Source organism: Ptychodera flava, chromosome 18, assembly GCF_041260155.1.
Source record: "Ptychodera flava strain L36383 chromosome 18, AS_Pfla_20210202, whole genome shotgun sequence".
NCBI lineage: Eukaryota > Metazoa > Hemichordata > Enteropneusta > Ptychoderidae > Ptychodera > Ptychodera flava.
Genome location: NC_091945.1, coordinates 747,652 through 774,016, shown reverse-complemented (window position 1 = coordinate 774,016; position 26,365 = coordinate 747,652). Strand labels below are relative to the sequence as shown.

Genomic DNA, 26,365 nt, shown 5'->3' with positions numbered 1-26,365 from the left:
GTGTCTCAATTACAACCAGTTCAAATACTGAAAAAGGTTTATAACTATTCTCTATGAGCATACAGGATTTTTGAAACAAATGGCAAAAACTAACAGCATTACATTAGCAAGTCACCAATCTCAGTATATAATGGCATGAGATGAATTACAATTGTTTGCATCTGCCATCAAGTCAATCAAAACTGTACACAGATGGGGACATCACGAACTTGTTATGGCGTCCAGAGCCAGACAATTACTTGTGGAACACATCCATGGCCAGAAAACTACCTGTGTAACATATCCATGGCCAGAAAACTACCTGTGTAACACATCAACTACCTGTGGAACATATCCATGGCCAGACAATTACCTGTGTAACATATCCATGGCCAGAAAACTACCTGTGTAACATATCCATGGCCAGACAATTACCGTGGAACAATCTATGGCCAGAAAACTACCTGTGTAACATATCCATGGCCAGACAACTGGCCAGACAACTACCTGTGTAACATATCCATGGCCAGACAATTACCTGTGTAACATATCCATGGCCAGACAATTACCTGTGTAACATATCCATGGCCAGACAATTACCTGTGTAACATATCCATGGCCAGAAAACTACCTGTGTAACATATCCATGGCCAGAAAACTACCTGTGTAACATATCCATGGCCAGACAATTACCTGTGTAACATATCCATGGCCAGACAATTACCTGTGTAACATATCCATGGCCAGACAATTACCTGTGTAACATATCCATGGCCAGACAATTACCTGTGTAACATATCCATGGCCAAGAAAACGACAATTACCTGTGTAACACATCCTATGGCCAGACAATTACCTGTGTAACATATCCATAGCCAGACAATTACCTGTATAACACATCCATGGCAAGAAACGACAATTACCTGTGTAACACATCCATGGCCAGACAATTACCTGTGTAACATATCCATGGCCAAAAAACTACCTGTGGAACACATCCATGGCCAGAAAACTACCTGTGAACACATCCATGGCCAGAACATTACCATGTGAACACATCCATGGCCAGACAATTACGCATGGACCACATCCATGGCCAGACAATTACGCAGGAACACATTACGCATGGAACACATCCATGGCCAGACAACTACGCATGGAACACATCCATGGCCAGAAAACTACCTGTGTAACACATCCATGCCAGACAATTACCTGTGTAACACATCCATGGCCAGACAATTACCTGTGTAACACATCCATGGCCAGACAATTACCTGTGTAACACATCCATGGCCAGACAATTACCTGCGTAACACATCCATGGCCAGACAATTACGCATGGAACACATCCATGGCCAGAAAACTACCTGTGTAACACATCCATAGCCAGACAATTACCTGTGTAACACATCCATGGCCAGACAATTACCTGTGGAACACATCCATGGCCAGACAATTACGCATGGAACACATCCATGGCCAGAAAACTACCTGTGTAACACATCCATAGCCAGACAATTACCTGTGTAACATATCCATGGCCAGACAATTACCTGTGGAACATATCCATGGCCAGACAATTACCTGTGTAACACATCCATGGCCAGACAATTACCTGTGTAACATATCCATGGCCAGACAATTACCTGTGTAACATATCCATGGCCAGACAATTACCTGTGTAACATATCCATGGCCAGAAAACTACCTGTGTAACATATCCATGGCCAGAAAACTACCTGTGTAACATATCCATGGCCAGACAATTACCTGTGGAACATATCCATGGCCAGACAATTACCAGTGGAACACATCTATGGCCAGAAAACTACCTGTGTAACATATCCATGGCCAGAAAACTACCTGTGTAACATATCCATGGCCAGAAAACTACCTGTGTAACATATCCATGGCCAGACAATTACCTGTGTAACATATCCATGGCCAGACAATTACCTGTGTAACATATCCATGGCCAGAAAACTACCTGTGTAACACATCCATGGCCAGACAATTACCTGTGTAACATATCCATGGCCAGACAATTACCTGTGTAACATATCCATGGCCAGACAATTACCTGTGTAACATAATCAGGATGGGAAAACACAATCAATTACTGACCCTCTGAGGTGATGGTATTTTAAGTGAACCCAGAAAGATATCTGTGATGTGTAGACTGCTTGATGTATATATGCTGTGACAATGGCCTTGATGCATATATGCTGTGACAATGGCCTTGATGCATGCATGCTGTGATCATGGCCCTGACACAAAGCATGTTCCCTTCTATAAATCATTTGCAGGACTGTGCTGACCAAACCAGACTCTAAGGTTTGAATAATGGACCCATACAGCATGAAAAATTGGACAAACGCTAAGTGCATCATATTATATCAATACATATATTTATACAGTAGAAAAAAAATTTACAAGTCATAGTTCAAGTTCTTGGCCTATTTTGAAGAAATGATGTACATTTCATAACACATGGATGGTAACACTAGAATGAAAACACATTCATCACCTTGGCAGAGACTGATACAAGTTTCAGCTGGACAAAAAAAATGAGCAATGTATGCTATGGAAATCATTTCTATACACGGCACTGAAAGCTTTACTAAAGTTGAGAAATACAATACCTGAAATTTAGAATATTATATCTACTTGGAAAGTCAACATTTCAGAAAAAAGCTCAACTTATTGTGGGAGCATTATCTAATGACTAAAACACTCATGTATCTTTGATTAAAAAGCTCACACACCATGTATTTGGTACTGTACCGGTATATTCTCTTCTATGTCTGATATGAAACATATTGCCACTCAGGGTTTGAGAATTAAATTCATCAAGCATTATAACAGAGAAATGGATGAAACAGACCTGTGTGAAGGTTTAAAACAAAACACTTCAATGATATGGACGGACAACTTTTCTCAATAACAAGACAACAAAGTAAACTATCATGGAACCAACTAAGTATTGGAGATAAAACAAGAGATATTTACAAAGAAAACAAATGTATATATATGTGTAACAAAATTCTAGTTTTCACGCTCTACATAGTGTAAGATATTCTGTATACTGCTTCATGGTCGAGTCAGACTTAAAGTAATCCATCAGAAAGATTGAAGAACTTGGAATGCTATAAGTACACTGCTGGAAATGTATGATGGCTAACCAAGTCTACCCCTGAATTAGCAAATGATACAACCTTTCAATTGTCACTCCTCTGCAATGGTCCATGGGGAGTTAACTAATCTGAAGCCTGATTCATTTTCAATCTGTTGATCTCACAGAGCATTGCTTAGGATGAAATCACACACAGTTCCTAACTGGCAAGGACTGGTGCCTTCTCTTTACCACCGTCTTTGTTAGGATCAGCAGATGGAGGATTGGGTAAATTTGCCAAGGCAGCGTCTACAGATGCTTGGCTTTGTTCCTTGGCTGGTTCTGATGGTTTGGGTTGTGATGCCTGCTGTGTTGGTTTATCTGTTCCAGCATTAGCTGAAGGAGCTTTCCATACTAAATTCTCACCAACTTGCAGAGCTGGGCCAAGCTTCGATGCTACATCAATCATCTGTGAATTTAAAGATAAAGTCAAATTAAATCTCAGAAGAGAATTGGGCTCATCTTCAACAATTAAACAGATGGTGTGAGTTTTAGACAATTAATGTAAGAAAGCAAACATACCCTACATAATGCAATAAAGGGACTCCATGTCATCGGGGTGAGTACGTAATTCGTATGGAAGAGGCTAGCAGCGTTACCCTGGAGCTGAACAGAGGACTATTTTCGACAAATTTAAATGCAAAGCACAGCTCAGAAAATACTTTTGTGAAATTCACACAGAACAATACTTTTCAAACTGAAATTGTTGAAAGTTAACTGACCTCCTGATCAATATCTGCGTTGGGATTGTTTTTCCTCTGTGCTTGTAACTTTTGTTCAAACATGGAAAATTGATGAGATGACGCCTTACGATCTCCAATATTGTACAAATGTAATGAGAAATTCAGATGAATAAAAGGATCATTTCTGAAAGACAAACAAATAGAAAGAAAACTGATTAAATTTAGGAGCTAGGAAAGAGTGGGTAAAGTACAGAGCAAGGAAGCTGTGATTGAAGTATGGAGCAAGGAAACTGATTGAATTACGGAGCAGGGAAACAGAGATTGAAGCATGGAGCAAGGAAACAGTGATTGAAGTATGGAGCAAGGAAGCAGTGATTGAAGTACGGAGCAAGGAAGCAGTGATTGAAGTACGGAACAAGGAAACAGTGATTGAAGTATGGAGCAAGGAAACAGTGATTGAAGTATGGAGCAAGGAAACAGTGATTGAAGTATGGAGCAAGGAAACAGTGATTGAAGTATGGAACAAGGAAACCAGTGATTGAAGCACGGAGCAAGGAAACAGTGATTGAAGCATGGAGCAAGGAAACAGTGATTGAAGTATGGAGCACGGAAACCGTGATTGAAGTATGGAGCACGGAAACCGTGATTGAAGTATGGAGCAAGGAAACAGTGATTGAAGTATGGAGCAAGGAAACAGTGATTGAAGTATGGAGCACGGAAGCAGTGATTGAGGTATGGAGCACGGAAACTGTGATGAGGTATGGAGCAAGGAAGCTGTGATTGAGGTATGGAGCAAGGAAACAGTGATTGAGGTATGGAGCAAGGAAACCGTGATTGAGGTATGGAGCAAGGAAACCGTGATTGAGGTATGGAGCAAGGAAGCAGTGATTGAAGTACGGAACAAGGAAACAGTGATTGAAGTATGGAGCAAGGAAACCGTGATTGAAGTATGGAGCAAGGAAGCAGTGATTGAAGTACGGAACAAGGAAACAGTGATTGAAGTATGGAGCAAGGAAACCGTGATTGAAGTATATAGCAAGGAAACAGTGATTGAAGTATGGAGCAAGGAAACTGTGATTGAAGTACGGAACAAGGGAGCAGTGATTGAAGTATGGAGCAAGGAAACAGTGATTGAAGTATGGAGCAAGGAAACAGTGATTGAAGTATGGAGCACGGAAACCGTGATTGAGGTATGGAGCAAGGAAACAGAGATTGAAGCATGGAGCAAGGAAACAGTGATTGAAGTAAGGAGCAAGGAAACTGTTGGTATTATTACAGAGTAACTTACTGTACCACATCATTGTACAGTAACTTACTGTACCACATCATTGTACAGTAACTCACTGTACCACATCATTGTACAGTAACTTACTGTACCACACCATTGTACAGTAACTCACTGTACCACATCATTGTACAGTAACTCACTGTACCACACCATTGTACAGTAACTCACTGTACCACATCATTGTACAGTAACTCACTGTACCACATCATTGTACAGTAACTCACTGTACCACATCATTGTACAGTAACTTACTGTACCACATCATTGTACAGTAACTTACTGTACCACATCATTGTACAGTAACTCACTGTACCACATCATTGTACAGTAACTCACTGTACCACATCATTGTACAGTAACTCACTGTACCACATCATTGTACAGTAACTCACTGTACCACATCATTGTACAGTAACTCACATCATTGTACAGTAACTCACTGTACCACATCATTGTACATTAACTTACTGTACCACATCATTGTACAGTAACTTACTGTACCACACCATTGTACAGTAACTCACTGTACCACACCATTGTACAGTAACTCACTGTACCACATCATTGTACAGTAACTTACTGTACCACACCATTGTACAGTAACTTACTGTATCACATCATTGTACAGTAACTTACTGTACCACATCATTGTACAGTAACTTACTGTACCACATCATTGTACAGTAACTTACTGTACCACATCATTGTAAAGTAACTCACTGTACCACATCATTGTACATTAACTTACTGTACCACGGAAAAACACTAAACAACTCACTGTTCTATTGCACATGCTTGTTCATAAGCCTGTCTGGCATTATCTGGATCATCAAGATGTGTCAGGGAAACTACAAAAAAACAAAATACAATCATTAGTGCCACTTACCATCTTATTTGATCAAGAAGTACTGTAACTTTTGGTTACAGTGATTTCATCTTAACAATCAAGAGTGATTTCATCTTAGCAATCAACTATGTTTACTTTGTAAAGATATGTACCTCATTTTGTCTCTTTGCAAATGTTTTCAGATATAACAATTACTGTTATGTTGACATTGTTGTTGGTTGGCTAAATTCACCACCTGTGACAATTTCTTATCACAAGAATCATATCTAGATAAAGTCAACCCTTGTAAGCACACTGGCGTTCATCTCTGCTTCCAATCATTCCTCAAAAGAATGTTTTAGACTTAATTCTGTCCTTTAAATGTGTATGACTAGCTAATCCTTATGTCATGAGTTATTGGAATTCTAACACATATAATGTACATGTAGCATGCAGACAAAATTATACCAGGCATTTACCTATCATTACAATAGACATGTTGACATGTGGCAATGCCAGCAAGTATTAGTTGAACAATAAATGTGATTTGTACTGTTTATTAAACAAACATATCAAACATTTATACCATTTTGCAAGTCTAACATGATATTTTAAAACAAGCTGCAGATTTGATTGTCTAATTATCAACATCACCATAGCGAGTAATAAAGATCATAGTTCACTTACTTGCAAGTAACATGAACAGTTGACCCATCTTGGGTTTTAGGTTGATAGCAGCACTAAGGAAATGGAATGCTGAGGCATACTGTTGCATTGTTAGATGTACAAGACCAAGGTTGTACAGGATTTTCCAATCAAATGGTGCCAAGTAATTAGCTCTTTTCAAACAGCTGATAGCCTGAAACATTAACATTGAAGATTTTGAAATATCGTCAAGTCTTTTGATGAAAAAGATCCAGTTTGCATTGAGAACTGCAGAGACTACTTGTCTAGAAGTGAAAGATCAGAGAATTGATAATCTGTTTCCATTATTCATAGTTTGCCATCACTAATAATGTGAGAACACAACTGTTTTTATAGCACATAACGCTACTTTTATATTATGATTGAATGCTTTTGCTAAAGTGGTTTTGTGGAACCATGTCATTTTCAGCATGAGATGACTAAATAGTACGGTGGCCCCTACACGCCACGGAACTCTATTACTTTTGAATATAAACTCTAATTTTTCTTGACAATATCTTTAATATTTGTAAGAGATTTTATTTCTCCACCGCAAACTTTTAATTTTGTACGGGCAACTTTATCTTAACATTATCTTAACTTTAACTTCTCGAAAGTATTTTTAGTTTTAACAATAAAGAAAATATGTTTCTCAAAAGTATTTTTTATTTTGTAACACAAACGTAAAATGTTTTCAAGATAACAGACTCCCCTACACGTCATGGAAATTTATTACTTTTGAACATAAACTCATATTTCTTGACAATATATTTAATATTTGTAAGAAATTTTATTTCTCCACAGCAAACTTTTATTTCTGAACGGGGAAACTTTATTTTTGGGGTAAACTGTTTTTATAAACTTTTAACAAAAAAAACTTTAACTTTTAAAAAATAACTTTAACTTTGAACAAAATATTTGTTTCTCAAAAGCGTTTTTTATTCGGAAAGAAGTAAAAATTGTTCACAGCAAGAGTTTAAGATTTTTGCTAAGTGCTAACAGAGATACTTAAATGACATAACCTTATGTCTTTAGAGCAGAAAACTTAAATTCTTAAAGAAAAGTTTTATTTTTCCAAGAGTAAAATTAATTTCTTTATGGAAAAAAGATTTTCTCAGAGCAGGAAATTGAAATACAGAGAATAAAACTTTTTTCTCAATGGCGAGAAATTTTTTTCTTAAGACAACAAAACTAATTCTTTCAAGATATATTTTCTACATATGAGTGTGGTTTAAGAATTTGGTAAAACTGAACTGAGAAAGAACGAAAAAGGAAGGATGAAAAAGTCAAACTTACTTTTCTTCAGAGCAAAATTTATTTCTGAGAGGAGAAATATTTCATGTGAGGGCGCAATTACCTATAATGCATAGCAAACTCTTTCTAGCGAGAGTAAACATATTTCGGGGAAGAGTAAAACATTTTTCCGACGAGCAAAACTTTATTTTAACGGCGGCGGAAGTTAAAGTATCCCACCATGCAACACCCAAGTTTGATGACCCAGAGTCTCCGAGACAACCATGACTGACTTCATCGGCGATACAGGCACTCTAGCCCGGCCCTAGCTGCAGTACAGTACCTCGAGGTTTTACCTGGGTATTTGGGTCGGACGGTTTGCCGTACTGTACTGCAGCTAGCCCGGCCCTACCCTGCCTGCGTACGATGCTGTGTGTTGGGGCCGTATAACGCCGGGAACACACAGCATCGTACGCAGGGCTATGGGTACGGGCACGCAAATGAGTTAGCCCTGCGTACGATGCTGTGTGTTCCGCTACAGCTAACCGCCCCGCTGAGCGGGGCGAATAGCTGTAGCGAAACACACAGCATCGTACGCAGGGCTAGCAAATGAGTCAGTTCAACAGTTGCCACTTGTCTGAGTCCCCGAAGAACGGTTTTGTGTTTGAGTGATTCGTCCTGACTGCAGACGTTGTGCGACGGGATGGACCGCATTGGGTTCCTTCATTAGCTCTGCATGGGCTGTGTGTTACCGGCGTTATACGGCCTCCCACCACATAACGCCGGTAACACACAGCCCTGCCATGCATAGCCCTGCGTACAGGTCTGTGTGTTCCCGGCGTATAACGCCGGGAACACACAGACCTGTACGCAGGGCTATGCCATGCAGAGCTAATGAAGAACCCCAATGCGGTCCCGTCGCACACCGTCTGCCGTCAGGACGAATCACTCAAACATAAAACCGTTCTTCGGGGACTCAGACAAGTGGCAACTGACCCGCGTGCCCGTAGCCCTGTGTACGATGTTGTGAGTTCCCGGCGTTATACGGCCCCAACACACAGCATCGTACGCAGGCAGGGTAGGGCCGGGCTGGCGTGCCCGTATAGCCGATGAAGTCAGTCATGGTTGTCTCGGAGAACAGATCGTCCATGTAGCCGACACGAACACGAACTGTCTAATGCCGGCTACCAACTCGGAGACTCTGGGTCATCAAACTTGGGTGTTGCATGGTGGGATACTTTAGGCTAACTTCCGCCGCCGTTAAAATAGTTTTGCTCGTCGGAAAAATGTTTTACTCTTCCCAAAAATATGTTTACTCTCGCTAGAAAGAGTTTGCTATGCATTATAGGTAATTGCGCCCTCACATGAAATATTTCTCCTCTCAGAAATAAATTTCGCTCTGAAGAAAAGTAAGTTTGACTTTTTCATCCCTTTTTCGTTCTTTCTCAGTTAAGTTTTACCAAATTCTTAAACCACACTCATATGTAGAAAATATATCTTGAAGGAATTAGTTTTGTTGTCTTAAGAAAATAATTTCTCGCCATTGAGAAAAAAGTTTTATTCACTATATTTCAATTTGCTGCTCTGAGAAAATCTTTTTTCCATAAAGAAATTAATTTTACTCTTGAAAAATAAAACTTTTCTTTAAGAATTTAAGTTTTCTGCTCTAAAAACATAAGGTTATGTCATTTAAGTAACTCAGTTCACGCTCAGCAAAAATCTTAAACTCTTGCTGTGAACAATTTTTACTTCTTTTCGAAATAAAAAACGTTTTTGTGAAACAAATATTTTGCTCAAAGTTAAAGTTATTTGTTAAAAGTTAAAGTGTTTTGTTAAAAGTTTTTAAAAACAGTTTACCCCAAAAATAAAGTTTCCCCGTTCAGAAATAAAAGTTTGCTGTGGAGAAATAAAATTTCTTACAAATATTAAATATATTGTCAAGAAATATGAGTTTATGTTCAAAAGTAAATTTCCATGACGTGTAGGGGAGTCTGTTATCTTGGAAACATTTTACGTTTGTGTTACAAAATAAAAAATACTTTTGAGAAACATATTTTCTTTATTGTTAAAACTAAAAATACTTTCGAGAAGTTAAAGTTAAGATAATGTTAAGATAAAGTTGCCCGTACAAAATTAAAAGTTTGCGGTGGAGAAATAAAATCTCTTACAAATATTAAAGATATTGTCAAGAAAAATTAGAGTTTATATTCAAAAGTAATAGAGTTCCGTGGCGTGTAGGGGCCACCGTAAGATGACTAAATAGTGATATGAAACTATCTGCTCATCTTTATGATTTGAGAACAGCTGACACAGTGAACGTTAGCCTTGAAATATGCACAATGCCATGCTGTTAATGAATTTTGAATTTTCAACAGCACTCAGTAGCCACATGGTCACATGCCAACTGTCAGTGGTCACATGATGTCATTCAGTGGCCACATGCCCACACAGCAATTGGTTCCATCAAAGTGATCATAAGGTGGCAGTACCAAGATAAAGTACACAGATACATAGAATTTCCCTAATTGCTCCAATACCTGACAGTGTCATTTACATTTTCCAAATATATATAAAGCCTTTACTCACAGCGACATACTTCTTTTTACCAAAGAAGCACATGCCAATGTTATTCCATAGAGGAGGACTCTCTGGTACAGCTGCTGCAGCTATACGATATTTCGTCAAAGCAACTTCAAAGTCGCCATGTTGTTGCATCATACACCCTGCAGCTAATATGGCCTACAAATAATATCAGGGAAAAATGAAATGTATTAAATTGTGCCATGGGTTTGTTGAGAGTTTGAAAATACTCCATGATACGAAACTAGTACATCTACATCTATAACCATGCAATGTATTCAGATCAATGCCTGCCACTGTCTCTTTATAAAACTAAAACTGTAGAACAACAAGACCCATATAAACACCGTACCTAAATGTTTAGATGAAAGTAACTTTTAAACTGACAGAAATTGAACTGTTCTTTAAGTTAGCTCTTTCATCGTCTGAACACTGATGAAAACTTTCATGTAGTATGTAAAAAAGTATTAAACAGATGACACACAAAGCAAACAGAGGGGCAAACAAGGGATGTTGACGATGATGTGACCTCTCACCTTCACATTGGCAGGGTCATAGGTCAAGGCATTGCCAAGGTGTTCAAATGCCTTCTGTGTTTGTCCAACCTGAGGAAAGAAATTACAAATATGTAATCAGTCTCCTGTTAGAAAAAACACAAATTATATACATAGTTATCACCAAATGAATGTAGCAAATCATCAGATGAACAGACAATATCTGTGAGTGTAAGTAGAGTAAGATGAAGAGAGTTGAAAATACCTGTAAATATAGCAATCCTAGAGTTGATAGAAGTTCAGGATTCTCAGGATTAAATCTATTGATGAAAATGTAAAAACTAAATTAACTACTGTACAGAATGAAAAACTGGTTTTATGTCCATTGTACAATGCAGTGAATTTGTTAATATTTCAAACCTAGAATCATGTATCATCAAGGAAGTCATTTTGAGATGACAAACTTAATGCTCGCTTCTGTAAATAGCTTTTGCCTTATGCTAAGGGCAAACTACATGATATTGAAATGCATTGTGGGTAAAAGTAGACTTCTTACACAGCAAGAGTTTGAGATAGTAATCTAATAAATACATTGCATAAATTAATAATTCCATAAATTGGTGGCAGAAAGTTTTCTTTGTTCATGAAACTGGCAAAACTCAATGCATCTTTTCAACTTTTTGGGGATTTCTGGTATGAAATTCCTGCAGAACCTACTTTGGCTTCAGTACTCTTATGTGTTTTACCTGTTGAAATCCACCATGTTGAATATTATGAGACGTATATGACCCACGGAGATGGCAAAATTGTATTAAAGGTACCGATATTATCTCCTTTTTGCTGTAGTCTTGTAATCACTGTGAACATTGGTATCAACTACATTTGCCAGTGTTCGATATCTGTTAATTACTTACTCCACAGCTCTCTTGTAGACATCTATGGCCATGTCCATGTCACCTTCCATAAGGAATATTTTACCCAGCATAACAAAGGACAGATCATGTCGATTGCACTGTATTGCATGTTTTAAACACTCTTTTGCCTGGCAATAGAAAACAACAAACAAACGAAACACAATCATTTCTGTTCATTTCAACTTAAACATATATTAATATTCAAGGTCTGATGAGTTTGCATTTTAAACAAAATATTTTGGTCTCATAATTAATTCAGGATAGGGCAAACTGGTCAAAACAAATGATATGAAAACTGCTTTGAAAATTTCATCATATATTTTGTTGAACATGTACTGCTTGTGACTCTTGATTTAATGCTTAAGAGAACATGAAAAAAGTCTTCATTAGTATGTTGCAATTTTTATCCTGTCCATCCCAATTCCCTGTATCCACAATTACCATTGATAATAATTCTATTGGGCCATACCATTGTGGTGAAAGGGATAAAAATCACAAGATTTATGCAACCATGTATTCAAGCCATTTTACACAGTGAACTGTACCTTCATTCAGTAAATCACTGCTGTTGTTCTATAAAGCAGTAATATTTACATGTCACAATATCAAACTTTGAATACCAGTACAATTTCTAGTAAGTGTGCAATAACATACCTTATCATACACCTTGATGTACATGTAACAGATTCCCATGTTATGGTTAATTTCCCAATCCCTGTGACTCAACTTGGCAGCTTCATTGTACACATCAATGGCTGCCTTGTGACGACCTAGTAAAAACCTGCAACAATTAAATCCAGTTGATATGATATGAAACCAGGTCCAATAATCTATTGGCCTGTTCAGATTGACGACTTTGCGTCAGCCTAGGGCTGGACCTGGGCCGGGGCCGATGTAAAAAACCAATGTGGACACGCTGCGTCGGCCCTGGGCCGACACAGTTTGGTCCCGGTGAGAAGGTGGGGGGGTTCAGGGCCGACACAGGGCCGACGCAAAATTTGGTCCGACGCAAATCGCCTGTGTGGACACGTTGCGTCGGCCCTGGTCCCAGTTGACCAGGCCTCCGCCATGGATCGAAGTTGAACTAGTCACCCTATTCGCACAAAACAAACGACGTTTGAAACTAAAGTTTACACCTATCAAAAGTTTTCAATCCAGTCTTTACATTTTAATATCATCCCATGTACGCAGAACTTCCCACCAACCTTTGTTCCGCAAACGAGACCATGTCATTCGATTCCACAGTGCATGTAATAGACTAGAGAGGCATGTCAAAAATGCCGCGCACTGGTTATTTCTCCACCGCGGTCTTATATATACCATATGCTCATCCAGTAAATAGTGAAGATCTCTCCAATGATTAAAAGGGTGAGTGGTAGTCATATTTGCCCTTCTTGTGCGTAAAAACGTAGGAAAATCATGAACAGTAGAAACAGCGTGCCATTATTCAAATGCGCTATTTTGAACTTTGACAGGTCAGAGGTCACACAGGAAGGTAAAGTTACGTCGGCCCTAATTCTGGTACCGGTAGTGTGGACACGGACCAAATTTAATCCCAAAACGACAATTATTTTGCATTGGCCCAAATTTCAGTTGGGTTGCCAATGTGAACAAGATATATGTCTTTCAAGGTAAATAATAAGGTAAACAAATAATTTATCAGCAGCAAATCAAAATTTCAGTTATCATTTGTGGCAACTCTGAATAATTCTGTTGAAGAAATTATCCTCTGCAAGAAAAATTTTTTCAATAACTCATTCTTGGAAGAGATTGTTTGCAATAAAACTGGCCTTGACTCTTTTCATTGACTTTCTTTGCAAACATTCACACATGAATTTTATTTTTTGGTGATAATTTTGACAACTTTAATCAATCTGAATGTTCCACTATGACAAACTGAAATCAACAGCTCATGTAGAACATTACATACAGACACCATTTTGCAGAGTGGCATATGATAACATTAACACACAGAAATGGTACTTACAGTGATCTTGCAACTTGTTTCAGATTATCAGTACTCTGTGGATTCAATAAACTGCATGTCTGAAATAATTCCAATGATTCTTGGATACGTCCCTCTAATCTCATGATCAAACCCTGTACATAGACTGCATATTCACACATTCCTTGTGTCTCTTGTAACTGCTCCTTTATTAGAGACTGTGGTAGAAAAAAAATGATATGTACTTTGAGAGTGTTAAATATCAACGTGACAGTAGTAACTGGATGTTGACGTTTGATGACACAACATTGTGTAAAGTTTGTACTCCAATGTTGGAGTGATATGAATATGACACTTGAAGTGAGATCTTTGTTTGTATCCCGGTAGAAGATAAGTTTAGCTGTTGAATAGAGTGTAGTAATTACCAAAGCACTGTATCAAGCTCTGACTGTTTGACACTAACTTTTCCGTTCACATTGGCAGTGCATTCATGAAGGCTATTGTTCACAAATTAAAATACAGTAGAATGCGTCGTGGGGCGTATATTCAGACTCTCAAATTTGTATAAAACTGTTTTGGTTCACCACTCATAGGGGCGAATTTTGAAGCTCATGGCATTTCCAAAGTTTTCACCGGCTCATTTTTGTGAAAATGGGAAATCAGATTTATCTCCATGTAGTTAACACAGGTGCCATCAGAATTTCAAGTGTCAATAAATGTAAGGTAATGTGCTTCAATAGTACCAAAATTTGATCTGTGATCCAAATTCTTATTTTTTATTTTGAAAGAGAATGGTTGAAAGGTTAAGATTTTAAATTGAATTTTGAGATGCATATTATCATATACCTACATTCACGTGCCTGTGTAAAGCTATGGGAGAAAGCGCCCTAAGATCCGTGCATTTTTTACGTGCATTTCTGAACTATCTCGATTCTGGTTAATACGCACATTGCTATCCGCAAACGTTCCATTCGTACACAAAGCCAGAGCGAGATTAGGAAAACGTCTGCTCGCTCAGATCGTAGTTGCACGTGGCAACCACATATACCATATATGAAGGGTGTAGCACTTGTGGTTACTGAGTTATGGACAAATATGTATATTTGAGGCCAAAGGTCATTGAGGAACGTGACATTTTGTCAAATATCTGCGATATCTGCATGAACTGATGGATGAACGGATTGACGAACGGACGGACATGACCCAATCTATAAGCCCCCTGGACTTCATCTATGGGGACTAAAAACTGTGTCACTGCATCCTTTTTGCAATATGAATACGATGAGAAACTAAATTTTTATTTTGCTTGGCCTTATACATGGAAGGCTATGGTTAACTGCCTTATACATGGGAGTCTATGGACGTGTAAATTAAAAAGTCCTCTAACATGGCCAAATTTGATCGCATTGTGAAACAAATCGACGTGCATCTGTATGGAGTAGGGTACTATCCTTGTGCAAAGTTTGAAAGAAATTGACCGGGGCATGTCTGAGATATCTGCGTGAACGGACGGACGCATGCACACACGCACGCACGCACGGACACATGCACACACGGACATGACCAAACCTATAAGTCCCCCTGGACAGTGTCCGTGGGGACTAAAAAGGCCATGTTATGCACATTGATATTTCCAAACATTTCTGATAACAAACAACAGTTACCAGTGATTCTGTAGCATGATTTTATTTTAGTACTTACTTTACAAGTATCGTATTCTTTCCTGACATAATGCAAGTGTATCAACCAATTCCTTCTTTCAAAGATTGGTAACTCTGGTGCTGAAATACAAGATCACAGTATGGTGTTAAGTATACTTCAAACTGCTAAAATTATCAATGAATTTATGCAAGGTATCATGGTGGACCATTTGTACTGTCTGACTTCAATAGATGGTCACTGATACAGGGTATCACAGTGGACCATTGGTACTGTCTGACTTCAATGGATGATCACTGATACAGGGTATCACAGTGGACCATTGGTACTGTCTGACTTCAATGGATGATCACTGATACAGGGTATCACAGTGGACCATTGGTACTGTCTGACTTCAATGGATGATCACTGATACAGGGTATCACAGTGGACCATTGGTACTGTCTGACTTCAATGGATGATCACTGATACAGGGTATCACAGTGGACCATTGGTACTGTCTGACTTCAATGGATGATCACTGATACAGGGTATCACAGTGGACCATTGGTACTGTCTGACTTCAATGGATGATCACTGATACAGTGAAACTTGATGATTGTAACAGTACATTACCTTTTGATTTGCTTGAAATTTATAAACATGTTATTGAATAGTGTATTGAACAGAATGAAATTCATTGTAACTGCACAAACTCTCACAAAATATCAAGCTGTAAATGTACAGTGGATATTAAGACTTGACAAACACGATACTTTTTTTTCGAATTGTCAGAGAAGGTCACTCCAGCCCATGTGACGTCAGTGTACTGTACTAGCCTGATTCATACAGTATTTATGTCTATGTAGGTTGTATCATCGACAGAAAGAACACCCATCTTTGTAAATGATTATATCATGGGTACATTTTGCCTGACTTAACTACACATTGAACTGCATGTATGTCACAATATTGAGACCTAAAAGATAGTTTGTGTTCAGTAATCACATTTTGGTGTTGGCAAGGGTGTAGTAAAATTGGTCCATGGAAGTTAGTATAACTTTTATGTACCGGTACTTCTGTTGGATTATGAACAAGTGTTAGGGACATGTTTGAATTTGAATTTGAATGACTGTGCAGAGAATTGATATGGTGCATTTACCTCTGTGCATTGGAATCAGAGCAAGTCATCAATCAATCCATCATTATCACGTCACCCAACATGGTATAAATTCTACCCTTTAAAATTTGTAACATTTATTTCAATTTTTTGAAGATGATATTTACTGGCAGTCAGTCATGTTTGTTTCTTACTTTTTGATATTCTCCAACAACAAATCTAAATTATGAGCCTAAATTTTGTTTCCTGTTGAGTCATTTACCAAGAACAGTCACAGTGTATTTGCACTCATCAGAGTCCCCACGCTACTCTAAATTTCAATGTTTCCATGGTGACAAGCAGCCAAAAAAATAGTGACAACATCACTGTTCGCTCCCATAAAGTTATCAAAACAAGTCAACAATTGTATGAAACACGGATATACATATACAGACAGACTGACATACACAGACTGGCACAGAGTGATGACATTGACCCCAAGTGTGCCTTGGCCCATGGAGAATGATAAAGATATAACAAACAGCTGAATGTAATGATAAAATAGTTAAGTATAGGCCTATACAGGCACTGAGAGTGAATGTTACAGCAATTTGATTAGTTTCTTTTCCTTTTCTACTTCTGTGATAATCTTTAAACCGGTGTGCGGGGTATAAAAGGCCCCTAACTTATTGAAAATTCATAATGGCGCTTGAGTGACAACTGGCAATAGCCAGGTAGACCGCTCCGTAAAATCGGCCGAAACGATTCTCAAACATATATTATTGGCATACCATGAACATAGAGTGTTTCATAAACACCTAGGCCATACAGGTATCTGCAAAGTTTCACAAAGTTTTTTAAAACTACGACGATTAGGGGGAAAATCGCTTTCTGAACAAAGGGAATGGCCCTCAGGAGACAGTCGTTCCATGATTCAAACAATTGTCAATCATTCGGTGACGCGCAGAGGCGTAAACTGGTCAAACATTTGCTGTGCATACGAGAACAATTACGATGTAAACAAACTATATGTAAACTTAGAGTTATATCAGCGAGCGAAGGATGAAAACTTTGTGTTGCCATTAACTCTTTTGCCAGCGATTATGGTGCAATGACATCACGAAAGTACACCATTTTCAGACGTGAGTTAGCAAGAGGACTAGTCAATAAGCTTACCCGTAGTACGATGTTTTCTAGCGAAAAGCGCGTAAGCAGAGTCCGTAGTTTGCACTGAGAATGGCATCGAAAATAACCATCAAAACATGGCGGTAGCCTCCATGATCAATTTAATTATTGTCAGTCGAAGAGATCCACGTTTTTAACAACTTCCCCCTTCCAAATCTACGGCCGAACGTGACGGTACTGAACAGTTGTTTTGGATATATATGCTGGCCCCGAAAACGGCCGTATGTACACGTGTTTTTACACGTGGAAATGACATGTCGTGTTCGGAGGGCTGGTACTAGTAAGGCTTTGACATACCGATTATCACAGTAACATTTGGACTTCTGTGATGAGAATTTAACAAAAATTGTAAGATATTGGAACAGTTGAAACATTCAATCTTTCAGTTCAAGATAAGCAAGTAAGCGCCATCACCCAATCTTGTAAACGCTTTAGGATACGCGTGTCTGAGGACAGCTCATTGATTCCGCGCTACATCGTAATAATATTTCGGCAAAAGCTGGACTTTAATTCCTTCAATAACCATGGAGGTAGAAAGAAAGACGGAGAGGAACCCAGTCTGTCATTGATTCCAGTCGAAGGTTAACAAACGTTTCGAGCAAAACTTGCAATTGCTCCGAAAATAAACATAACTCGTGATAATTTTTCGATATCATCCTGCCGCCAAGCAACCGAGCAACTGACCGCGATCACTATTACAGATATCGTGATACACGAGATTCGAGGAAGTCTCGACCCTTCCGCGAACTTCCTTTATTTTTTGCGATCGGTCATGACGTCGCCGTTTACCTATTTCCTACCATTTTCCTGACGTGTTCCTTTTCCTTCCTAGTTTTTCTTTCTTTTTTCTTTCGAGTATTGCCATGGCATAACTGAAACGAACCGGGAAACGAAGGCTGTACGTACCCAAGCCTGAGTGTGATTTGAGAGCAAACAGATTACGCAGATAATGCGAACGATCGCAACCGTTGCCAACAGACTCATTATGCAGAGCCATGCCCCAAAACGCCCACCCAAACTTGGCACTAATCCTGATCCCGGTCCATTTCGAGCCGGGCTTTAAGACAATCAATCTGCAAGGCAGTTTATGCATTGACAAATATGTTATCTTTTACAAGCACACAGTAAACTGTTCTTGATTTTTCATTTACAATATTGACATAGACTGAAATACATAACATGCAACCAATGTTTAGGCACACAGTCCATGTAGCGGACAATGAGATGCAAATGATATGCGGTTAAGGTCTCCTCAACTAACTTTCAGCTGGTTGTTCACTTTCTACTATTTTTATAGTATTTCATACAAAGGCACAGACTTATTCTACCTGCAACTTAAAACTGATAGTGATTTTGTAGCTCATTCTTGACTATTTTTCATAGTTTTTGGTGGCCGGTAACAGACACTTCGTGTTCGTTTCGGCTACATGGACGATCTTCCAATGTTTACACTTTGCCCATACACCAGATACATGGAGAAATTTCAACATACAATCATCAACTCAGAAACCCTACAGGGAAAAGTAAACATTGTTTTCTTCCAGAACAGCTGGTGCATCACATCTGGAACAACTTACAAACTTAACCAATTACACAAGGATGATGACACAAGAGATAAAGTTAAACTATGGTGAACTTGACTATTCCTTTCAAATCCTTACCTAACTTGACATCTTAAACTAAAATACACTGAAAGTTAATTGTGCACAAAAATACATCGGGGTGCACCATTTGATAAGGAATGGTGTCTGGAAGATCGATGAGGTACATTATCTTTTTTATCCGATCCATTGTACATTCTTTTTTCCCCACTCTCCCACCTTTTCTTTTTGTCAAACCTTCTCTGGCTGAATTTTTTATTGGCATTTGTTTGGAATTTTTTCAAAATCTGCCAGGATTTTTTTACCGCATTTCAACACCAAATACAGTTTACCATATCAAATGCTTACTAAATCACCACATTATATACTCTTAGTTCCAGTAGGTATAAAATTACCAAACAAAATCTTAAAAATACAAAATGAAAGATATCCCAGTAAAACTGAAAGTTTCGCAAAGTTGCCCCAAAAATTCAAAATTCCAGATTCAACTTAATTTCAATATATCTTATTAACAAATACCCTAAGAACCGGTTACTAAATATCAAAGCAATCAGACTGGTAAATTTTGAGAAACAAATTTTTTGACCAAAAATGAAAAAAATGCCCCCAAAATACAAAATTGCAGATTTCATCCTAATTTTAAATATATCTAATTAACATAAACCCTAGGAACCTGTGCACTAGATATCAAAGCTACCAGATCAGTAGTTTTCGGAGAAAAAAAATTTTACCAAAAAAAGGCAAAAATTGCCCCAAAATAAAAAAAATTGCCAGTTTCAACATACCTTCAATACATTATATTGAGATTAATCTTAGATACCTGTATACCAAATATCAAAGCTATCAAATCAGTAGTTTTTGGATTAAAATTTTTTTTATCAAAATTGGGAAAATTGCCCTAAAATTACAAATATGACAATATCAATACAATTTGTACAAGCATGACTGAGGTCATTCTGAGGAACATGAATATTAAGTTTCATAGCAATCAGACGAGCGATTTCAGAGAACAAGATTTTTTGACTAAAAACGGAAAAAATACCCTAAAAATACAAACATGCAAATTTCATCCCAATTTTTGCACACATAATTTAGAATACCTAAAGAAATCTGCATACCAAGTTTCAACCAAATCTCACCAATGCTTACTGAGTTTTAGCCATTTGCAGGATTTTTCTTTTCCCCCCCTCATTTGCATATTTTGGCACTGACATGTTCATTTGAACAAATTCACATCTCCACCCCTAGGTGCACCTGTACACCAAATACTGAGACAGTAGGTGCTACTTTTAGGAGTTTTTGATGTGGACGGACTAACAGACATACATACATACATACACAAGACGCCATTTTGCCACCTTATACGAATACCTCCCATTTGCATATATACATATGCATATATGGGAGCGTAAAAATGGTTCATTTGGAAAGCTATCCGCACTGATATTTCTTTGGTTTGATTTCACCAACAGTAATATTACCATCAATATTTACTGCTCATTTTTCAGTTAGTATCACAATTAGAATAATTCACTAAAAACAGTAGTTTGATTGAAAATGTCAGTAAAAGTACTCTTTCTTTCTGTTTTGTCTTAGAAAGCAATACATATTTGTCAGCAGTTAAATTTTTCAGATGACAGCCAAGGACATGACAATTTGATGAATTTTTTCAACATTACCCTACAAGAGAAAAGATACCCTTCTCTTCTTCCTCTTGTACTCTACTACAACTATTCTTGTTTTTGTCTTGTCTTAGAAAACAAAACATCTTCAGTTGTATTTCTTAAATCGTAGTTTTGTCAAAATATTCAAAAACTGTCATAAGTCAGACAAAGGGGCACCCCTCTGGTATGTTCCCATTGGTTCAAGCCAGCCCTTTGCCCAACCTCTTTCTCTGCCTATACATGTACCCCATAATACATTCGCCACCTGACAAATAATACTGAAAATCTCTCCGACATTATCTGACCATATTCTGAATGCTAAAGTACAGATTATATCACCTTTCTTTGTCCTTGGTCTTGAAGCTGGCGGAGGTTCTGGTACTTTGGAAGGTGGAGATAATTGAGATTCATCTAAAGGCTTCTTGACATCATCTGGTACCTGAAAATAAATAGCACAGTATACCGTCTTTCCCTTGTATTTACTTTATTATGCTTTCCTACTTTACTTTTGTTTTGTCATGTTTTGAGTGAAAGGGATATTATATACAATTTTACAGAGTTTCCCTGGACTTTCTTTGCATCATGATATTAAAAGCCTGAGTTAGCACCAGATTGTCTCATCAGAAAGTTTACCCACCAGATTACAATTTCAATGGAAAACAAAAGGCTATTACACTTTCATAATCCTTTTACAGACTAGAACAAAGGCAATCCCAGGGATTGTGACCAGTGCCTTTAAGGATATAATTGATGTGCTTGTTTTGTTGTTTTAGTCGCTGCTGACTTATCATACAAGATCTCTTTTATATACATACTAAATACCAAATGTGAGCTAAAACAAAGACATCCATGATATGAGGCATTCGACTGACCACAGGGAACCCAGAAATCTGGTTGCTGTTGTTGTTTTTATTGTTGTTTGTGTATGTTAGTCATGTTGTTGTTGACCAATATAATTTGACGAACATAACTATTGTGTTGTTGTTTCAGATTTATGTAGCTATGTCATAAAAAACACTGCAAGGACACTATCACTATTTGACCCCATGCAATTCTCTCCCAACATTCACTCCTTCATTCACTTCCTATTTACACATAGCATGGAGCTAACAAAAGGAGTAATGGACAGAATTTAAGCTGATTAATGCTCTTTGTTGATAAACATGATAAGCTTGTTTAGTGATTGTGTTCCTGTGTTAATTGCCATCTTTGAACTCAATGTTCGTACATGCATATTTACATAGGTTTTGACCGTTACGTTGCAACATTTACACCGATAATATTTCTACAATAATAATAACGTGCTGCACACATCTTGGATGAAGGTAATACACATGCACAGTGACACTTATATCACTTATATGTCCAGTTTATGCAAACCCCAACCAGAAATGTTCCAGGCGGACGTCTAGAAACTTTGGTGTTGATACTTTTCTTCTTTGTACAGCCAAAAGTATATCATTTTGAAATGAATTTTTCTGAGAGTTCCTCAAACAACCGCAATAATCAACAAGTCTTGAGGTTATTTTTGAAAACCGATCTTTTTAATGCAAGTAATGCTTTTCCCATGATGCAGCATGCCGAGTTGGTATTCGTCATCATAATTGCCAGAACAAAGACGCATAAGTCGTGAAACTTTTACCTCTCAAGAGTGCATGTGCATATAGCAAAACCCTTTATTTTGACCTGTAATTTTACCTGTTGTTGTAGATATCGTGAGATAACATACAGTCACTTCTAAAACTTGGGGATCTTTTGGTAGCTCCATGGTTAAGATGTAGTATTTTTGCTTAATCTACACGATCATGTTGTCAGTTTCTACCCCTTACAAATACAGAAGGCTATACTGTATACCGTTTTTTTTGCGATTTTGTAACAGGGTAGCACTCTACGGCCTTTTAAGTTTCCGATTACAGGAAGTCTAACAGATTGCGGTAACACTAACAGGAAACGAACAAAGTGAATTGGATACCATTGTTCAGGCCCAGGTGTTATTACAGCGATCAGGAATATCAAGAAACAGACTTGTCATGGACACCTTGTGATCACCGATAAGCCTTGTCATCGTCACAAAATATATGCTTTTGAAAGAAATGAAGTGTTAATGTCTCCCTTTTATTTGCATCTATTGAAAATTGGATATCCTTATCTTGGGCACTTTGAGGGGAGGACCCACATAGTTTCTGTAAAACATGGCTGTTTCACACTTTGAGAACTCTTTTGTTCTGAATGTAAATCTTTCGTACTCTTCAAACGTACCCTTTGCTTCTAGAAATACAACTAAATGCTGCCTTTTCTTGTTTTACTGTCCGCCATTTTCCGTCCGAGTCTTGTACATAATCATACTGTTCAAATGTAAACATACGTAATTCTATCCGTCAAAGTTGTGCAATGAACGTTGCGTAGAGCACACTTTTTTGATGATCATTTTCTTTTTAACTTGTTTTTTTCCCTTTGCATATTGTTTCAAACTTTTCAAATCAAGAAATAAATGTACGTACATTTAAGTATAAATGATTGTCTAGTCGTTGGTTTGGTATACGTGTGTGTGTACTGTATACAAAAGGCTTTGTGTGTATTGAGGGACTGTGGTACAGTGGAGCAGTGAGCGTGGAGCATGTTATGTCTGCGATGTCAAAAGTTTGCGATTTTTTGCAATCGCGAATATGGCAAAAATAAATCGTTCGCAAAAATAAAACGGTATACAGTAAATGCTACTAAAGTTGTTGGACGAATGCAAGGTCTATTTTTCCATCCAACCGGTAAAATCGCCAAGATTGTCAATATAAGGATCCATCTCGATTTGGTTTGTAAACAAAACTTACACAACTGACTAGACCTGATGCCATAATTTGTATTTTCTGCGCATGCAAAAAGCTGTTACGATCGGTCCCAAAGTATATCAGACTCTCCTGATTGTCGATTAAGCCAATAAAAGGATTAGTGCGATAGTGGTGCTTGATGTTTATGAGCAAACAAACACAAACATAAGTAGCCCACAGGGGAGACAATAGAGTTTTTACTCCTTCTTTTGGTAGCTCCATGCACTTAGGAAGCAAGTGAATTTGGGAGAAAGTTGGATTGGTCAAATAATGATAGTGTCCTTGTATTAACATTGTTTAATATTTTTGTAAATGATTGTCCTGATATTTTTGAAGAGGTTCTGATTACCCCATTGACATTGATGGTGTCAAACTAAATTGTATTCTGTATGCTGATGATCTAATGCTAATTTCAAAAACTGCAGGAGGTCTTCAAAATTGCCTAAATAAGCTTGATACATACTGTCAACAGTGGGGTCTCAGTGTAAATATCTCCAAAACTAGTACAATGATTTTCAACAAAAGTAACTGCTTGATCAAGAATAAAGCTTTCAAATTGCATGATCAAAACATAAAACAAGTCAAAGAATTCACTTATTTAGGTAAAGTTTTTACTCCAAATGGCAAGTTTAAAAATAACCAATTAAATTTAAGGAAAAAAGCAGTGAAGGCTTTATCAGTATTAGAAAATCCATTTTAGAAGAAAAAATGGTTACTCCTGCTCTCTGCATTAAATTATTTGACACAGTGATTGTCCCTATACTCTCATATGGATCAAAGATTTGGGCAAGTGAAATTTCAAGTGATGATAATTTTTTTTGAAAAATTGTGTACTTCATATTACAGATTTGTTTTGGGAGTTAGCAAACGCACTCCTCTTGCTGCAATTAGAGGAAGAGATTGGAAGGTTTCCATTACGTATCCTTTTCACCATTTCAGTATTGAAATATTGGTTCAGACTTACATGCCTTTCAGAAAACCACATTCTTAAGAAAGCTTTTAATGAAAATATCAAATGTGATTCAAGTTGGATTAACTTCATTACTAGAATTACAGGTAGTTGTTATCAGAGAAATGTCTTCAAATCTTTTTCTGTAAAATCAAAGATTCAGCTTTTCAAATGTGTACGTAAGAAATTGGAGAAAGATTACATTGACTCCTGGATGAGTCAACTTTATAATGATGAAAGAAAGACTGGTAATGGTAATAAATTACGTACTTACAGAGTGTTTAAATCAAACTTTACCATGGAAAATTATTTGCATAACATTTCTGACTTCAGCCTGAGGCGTTGTCTTACAAAGTTTCGTGTTAGTGACCACAATTTAGAAATTGAGCTAGGTAGGAAAAAATCTCCTAAAATTCCCTTACATGAGAGAATTTGTCGTAGATGTAATATGAATGAGTTAGATGATGAATGGCATCTAGTTTTTTCTTGTACTAATTTTACCAAGGAAAGAAAACATTTATACAATAGTTGTGAAATTACAGATGACAGACTCACTGATGTTTACAAGAGAAAAGCTGTTATCATCAATATCATGAGTTACAATACATTACCATTAGCAGTTTTCCTGAAAAATACAATTGCTTCCTCCAGTGACTCTGCCCAAGTTGGTAATTAGATACTTTGCAAAGTTGTTTACTCATGTACCGGTATGTTCATTGTTGCATTTATTGCATTCACTGATGCAATTCAGTTATGTAATTATGTAATTTTTCCCACTTTGTACTAAGAGTACTGTACCTTACAACACTCTCTGATAGTGTATGTTGAGTACTAATAAAATGTTAAATGTTAAATGTTAAATGAATTATTTCTTATGACATCTACATTAAGTTTGAAACAACAACAACACAGTAGTTATTTTCGTTGTATTATATTGGTCAACAACGTTACGACTGATATAAACATAAACAACAATACAAACAACACCACCAATCAGATTTCTGGGTTCCCTGTGGACTAACATAAAACGAGAGAATTTTTGTGAGTGGCCGTCTAGGTACAGACACTCTTGATACCAATAGCCTGGTACTTGTACCACAGATCTACAGAATGTATGGCTGTAGTTCCGTAGCCAACCATTTTCTCCGGTGATTTTTGTTATTGGGAAAGGTCTCCACCACACCAAGTCGCCGCCGGGGAAAGTATGTAGTAGGGCTACCGAACTGCCACAGCAGCAGAATATTGTAAACAAACCGGAGTGCGCAAACTGGAAACATTCATGTTCATCTTTTGTAACAATGACAGTAACATCACAAAAAATAGCTAACACTCTATACAACGAATGTAATGTAAATAACAGGGTCAATTGTATTAGCTGACTTTCGTTAATTTGTCGGAATTTGTGTCTCACCTCGATCGGACTTTTCTTCTCTTCCGCCATCTTGCAAGGAATTTGAGACTACTCAAGCGGACTAAAATAGTCGTTTTCGGCTGCAAAGACAGTTGAAGCAGTTGTCGCGTAAAACAGCATATAATATACATTTTCACTTCTTAATTCCGCAAGCGAATTTATTAAGAAGTACAAATGTCCAAAGTTTGCAAAAGA

The 26,365-nt window shown here is 37.5% G+C and overlaps 1 protein-coding gene across 1 annotated transcript; it reads right to left on the bottom strand.

The window, feature by feature from the left end:
* Positions 1–2,368: 2,368 nt before the first annotated feature.
* LOC139117962 (BBSome complex member BBS4-like) lies at positions 2,369–26,314 on the bottom strand. Its single transcript, XM_070681219.1, has 13 exons — positions 26,171–26,314; positions 21,328–21,427; positions 15,503–15,582; positions 13,844–14,019; positions 12,511–12,637; positions 11,857–11,984; positions 11,208–11,262; positions 10,985–11,053; positions 10,455–10,607; positions 6,639–6,810; positions 5,904–5,973; positions 3,877–4,021; positions 2,369–3,563 (listed from the first exon to the last, which is right to left on the bottom strand). Exons 1-13 carry the CDS (start codon positions 26,198–26,200, stop codon positions 3,315–3,317), a joined length of 1,554 nt encoding a protein of 517 aa, XP_070537320.1. The 5' UTR covers positions 26,201–26,314; the 3' UTR covers positions 2,369–3,314.
* Positions 26,315–26,365: the final 51 nt, after the last annotated feature.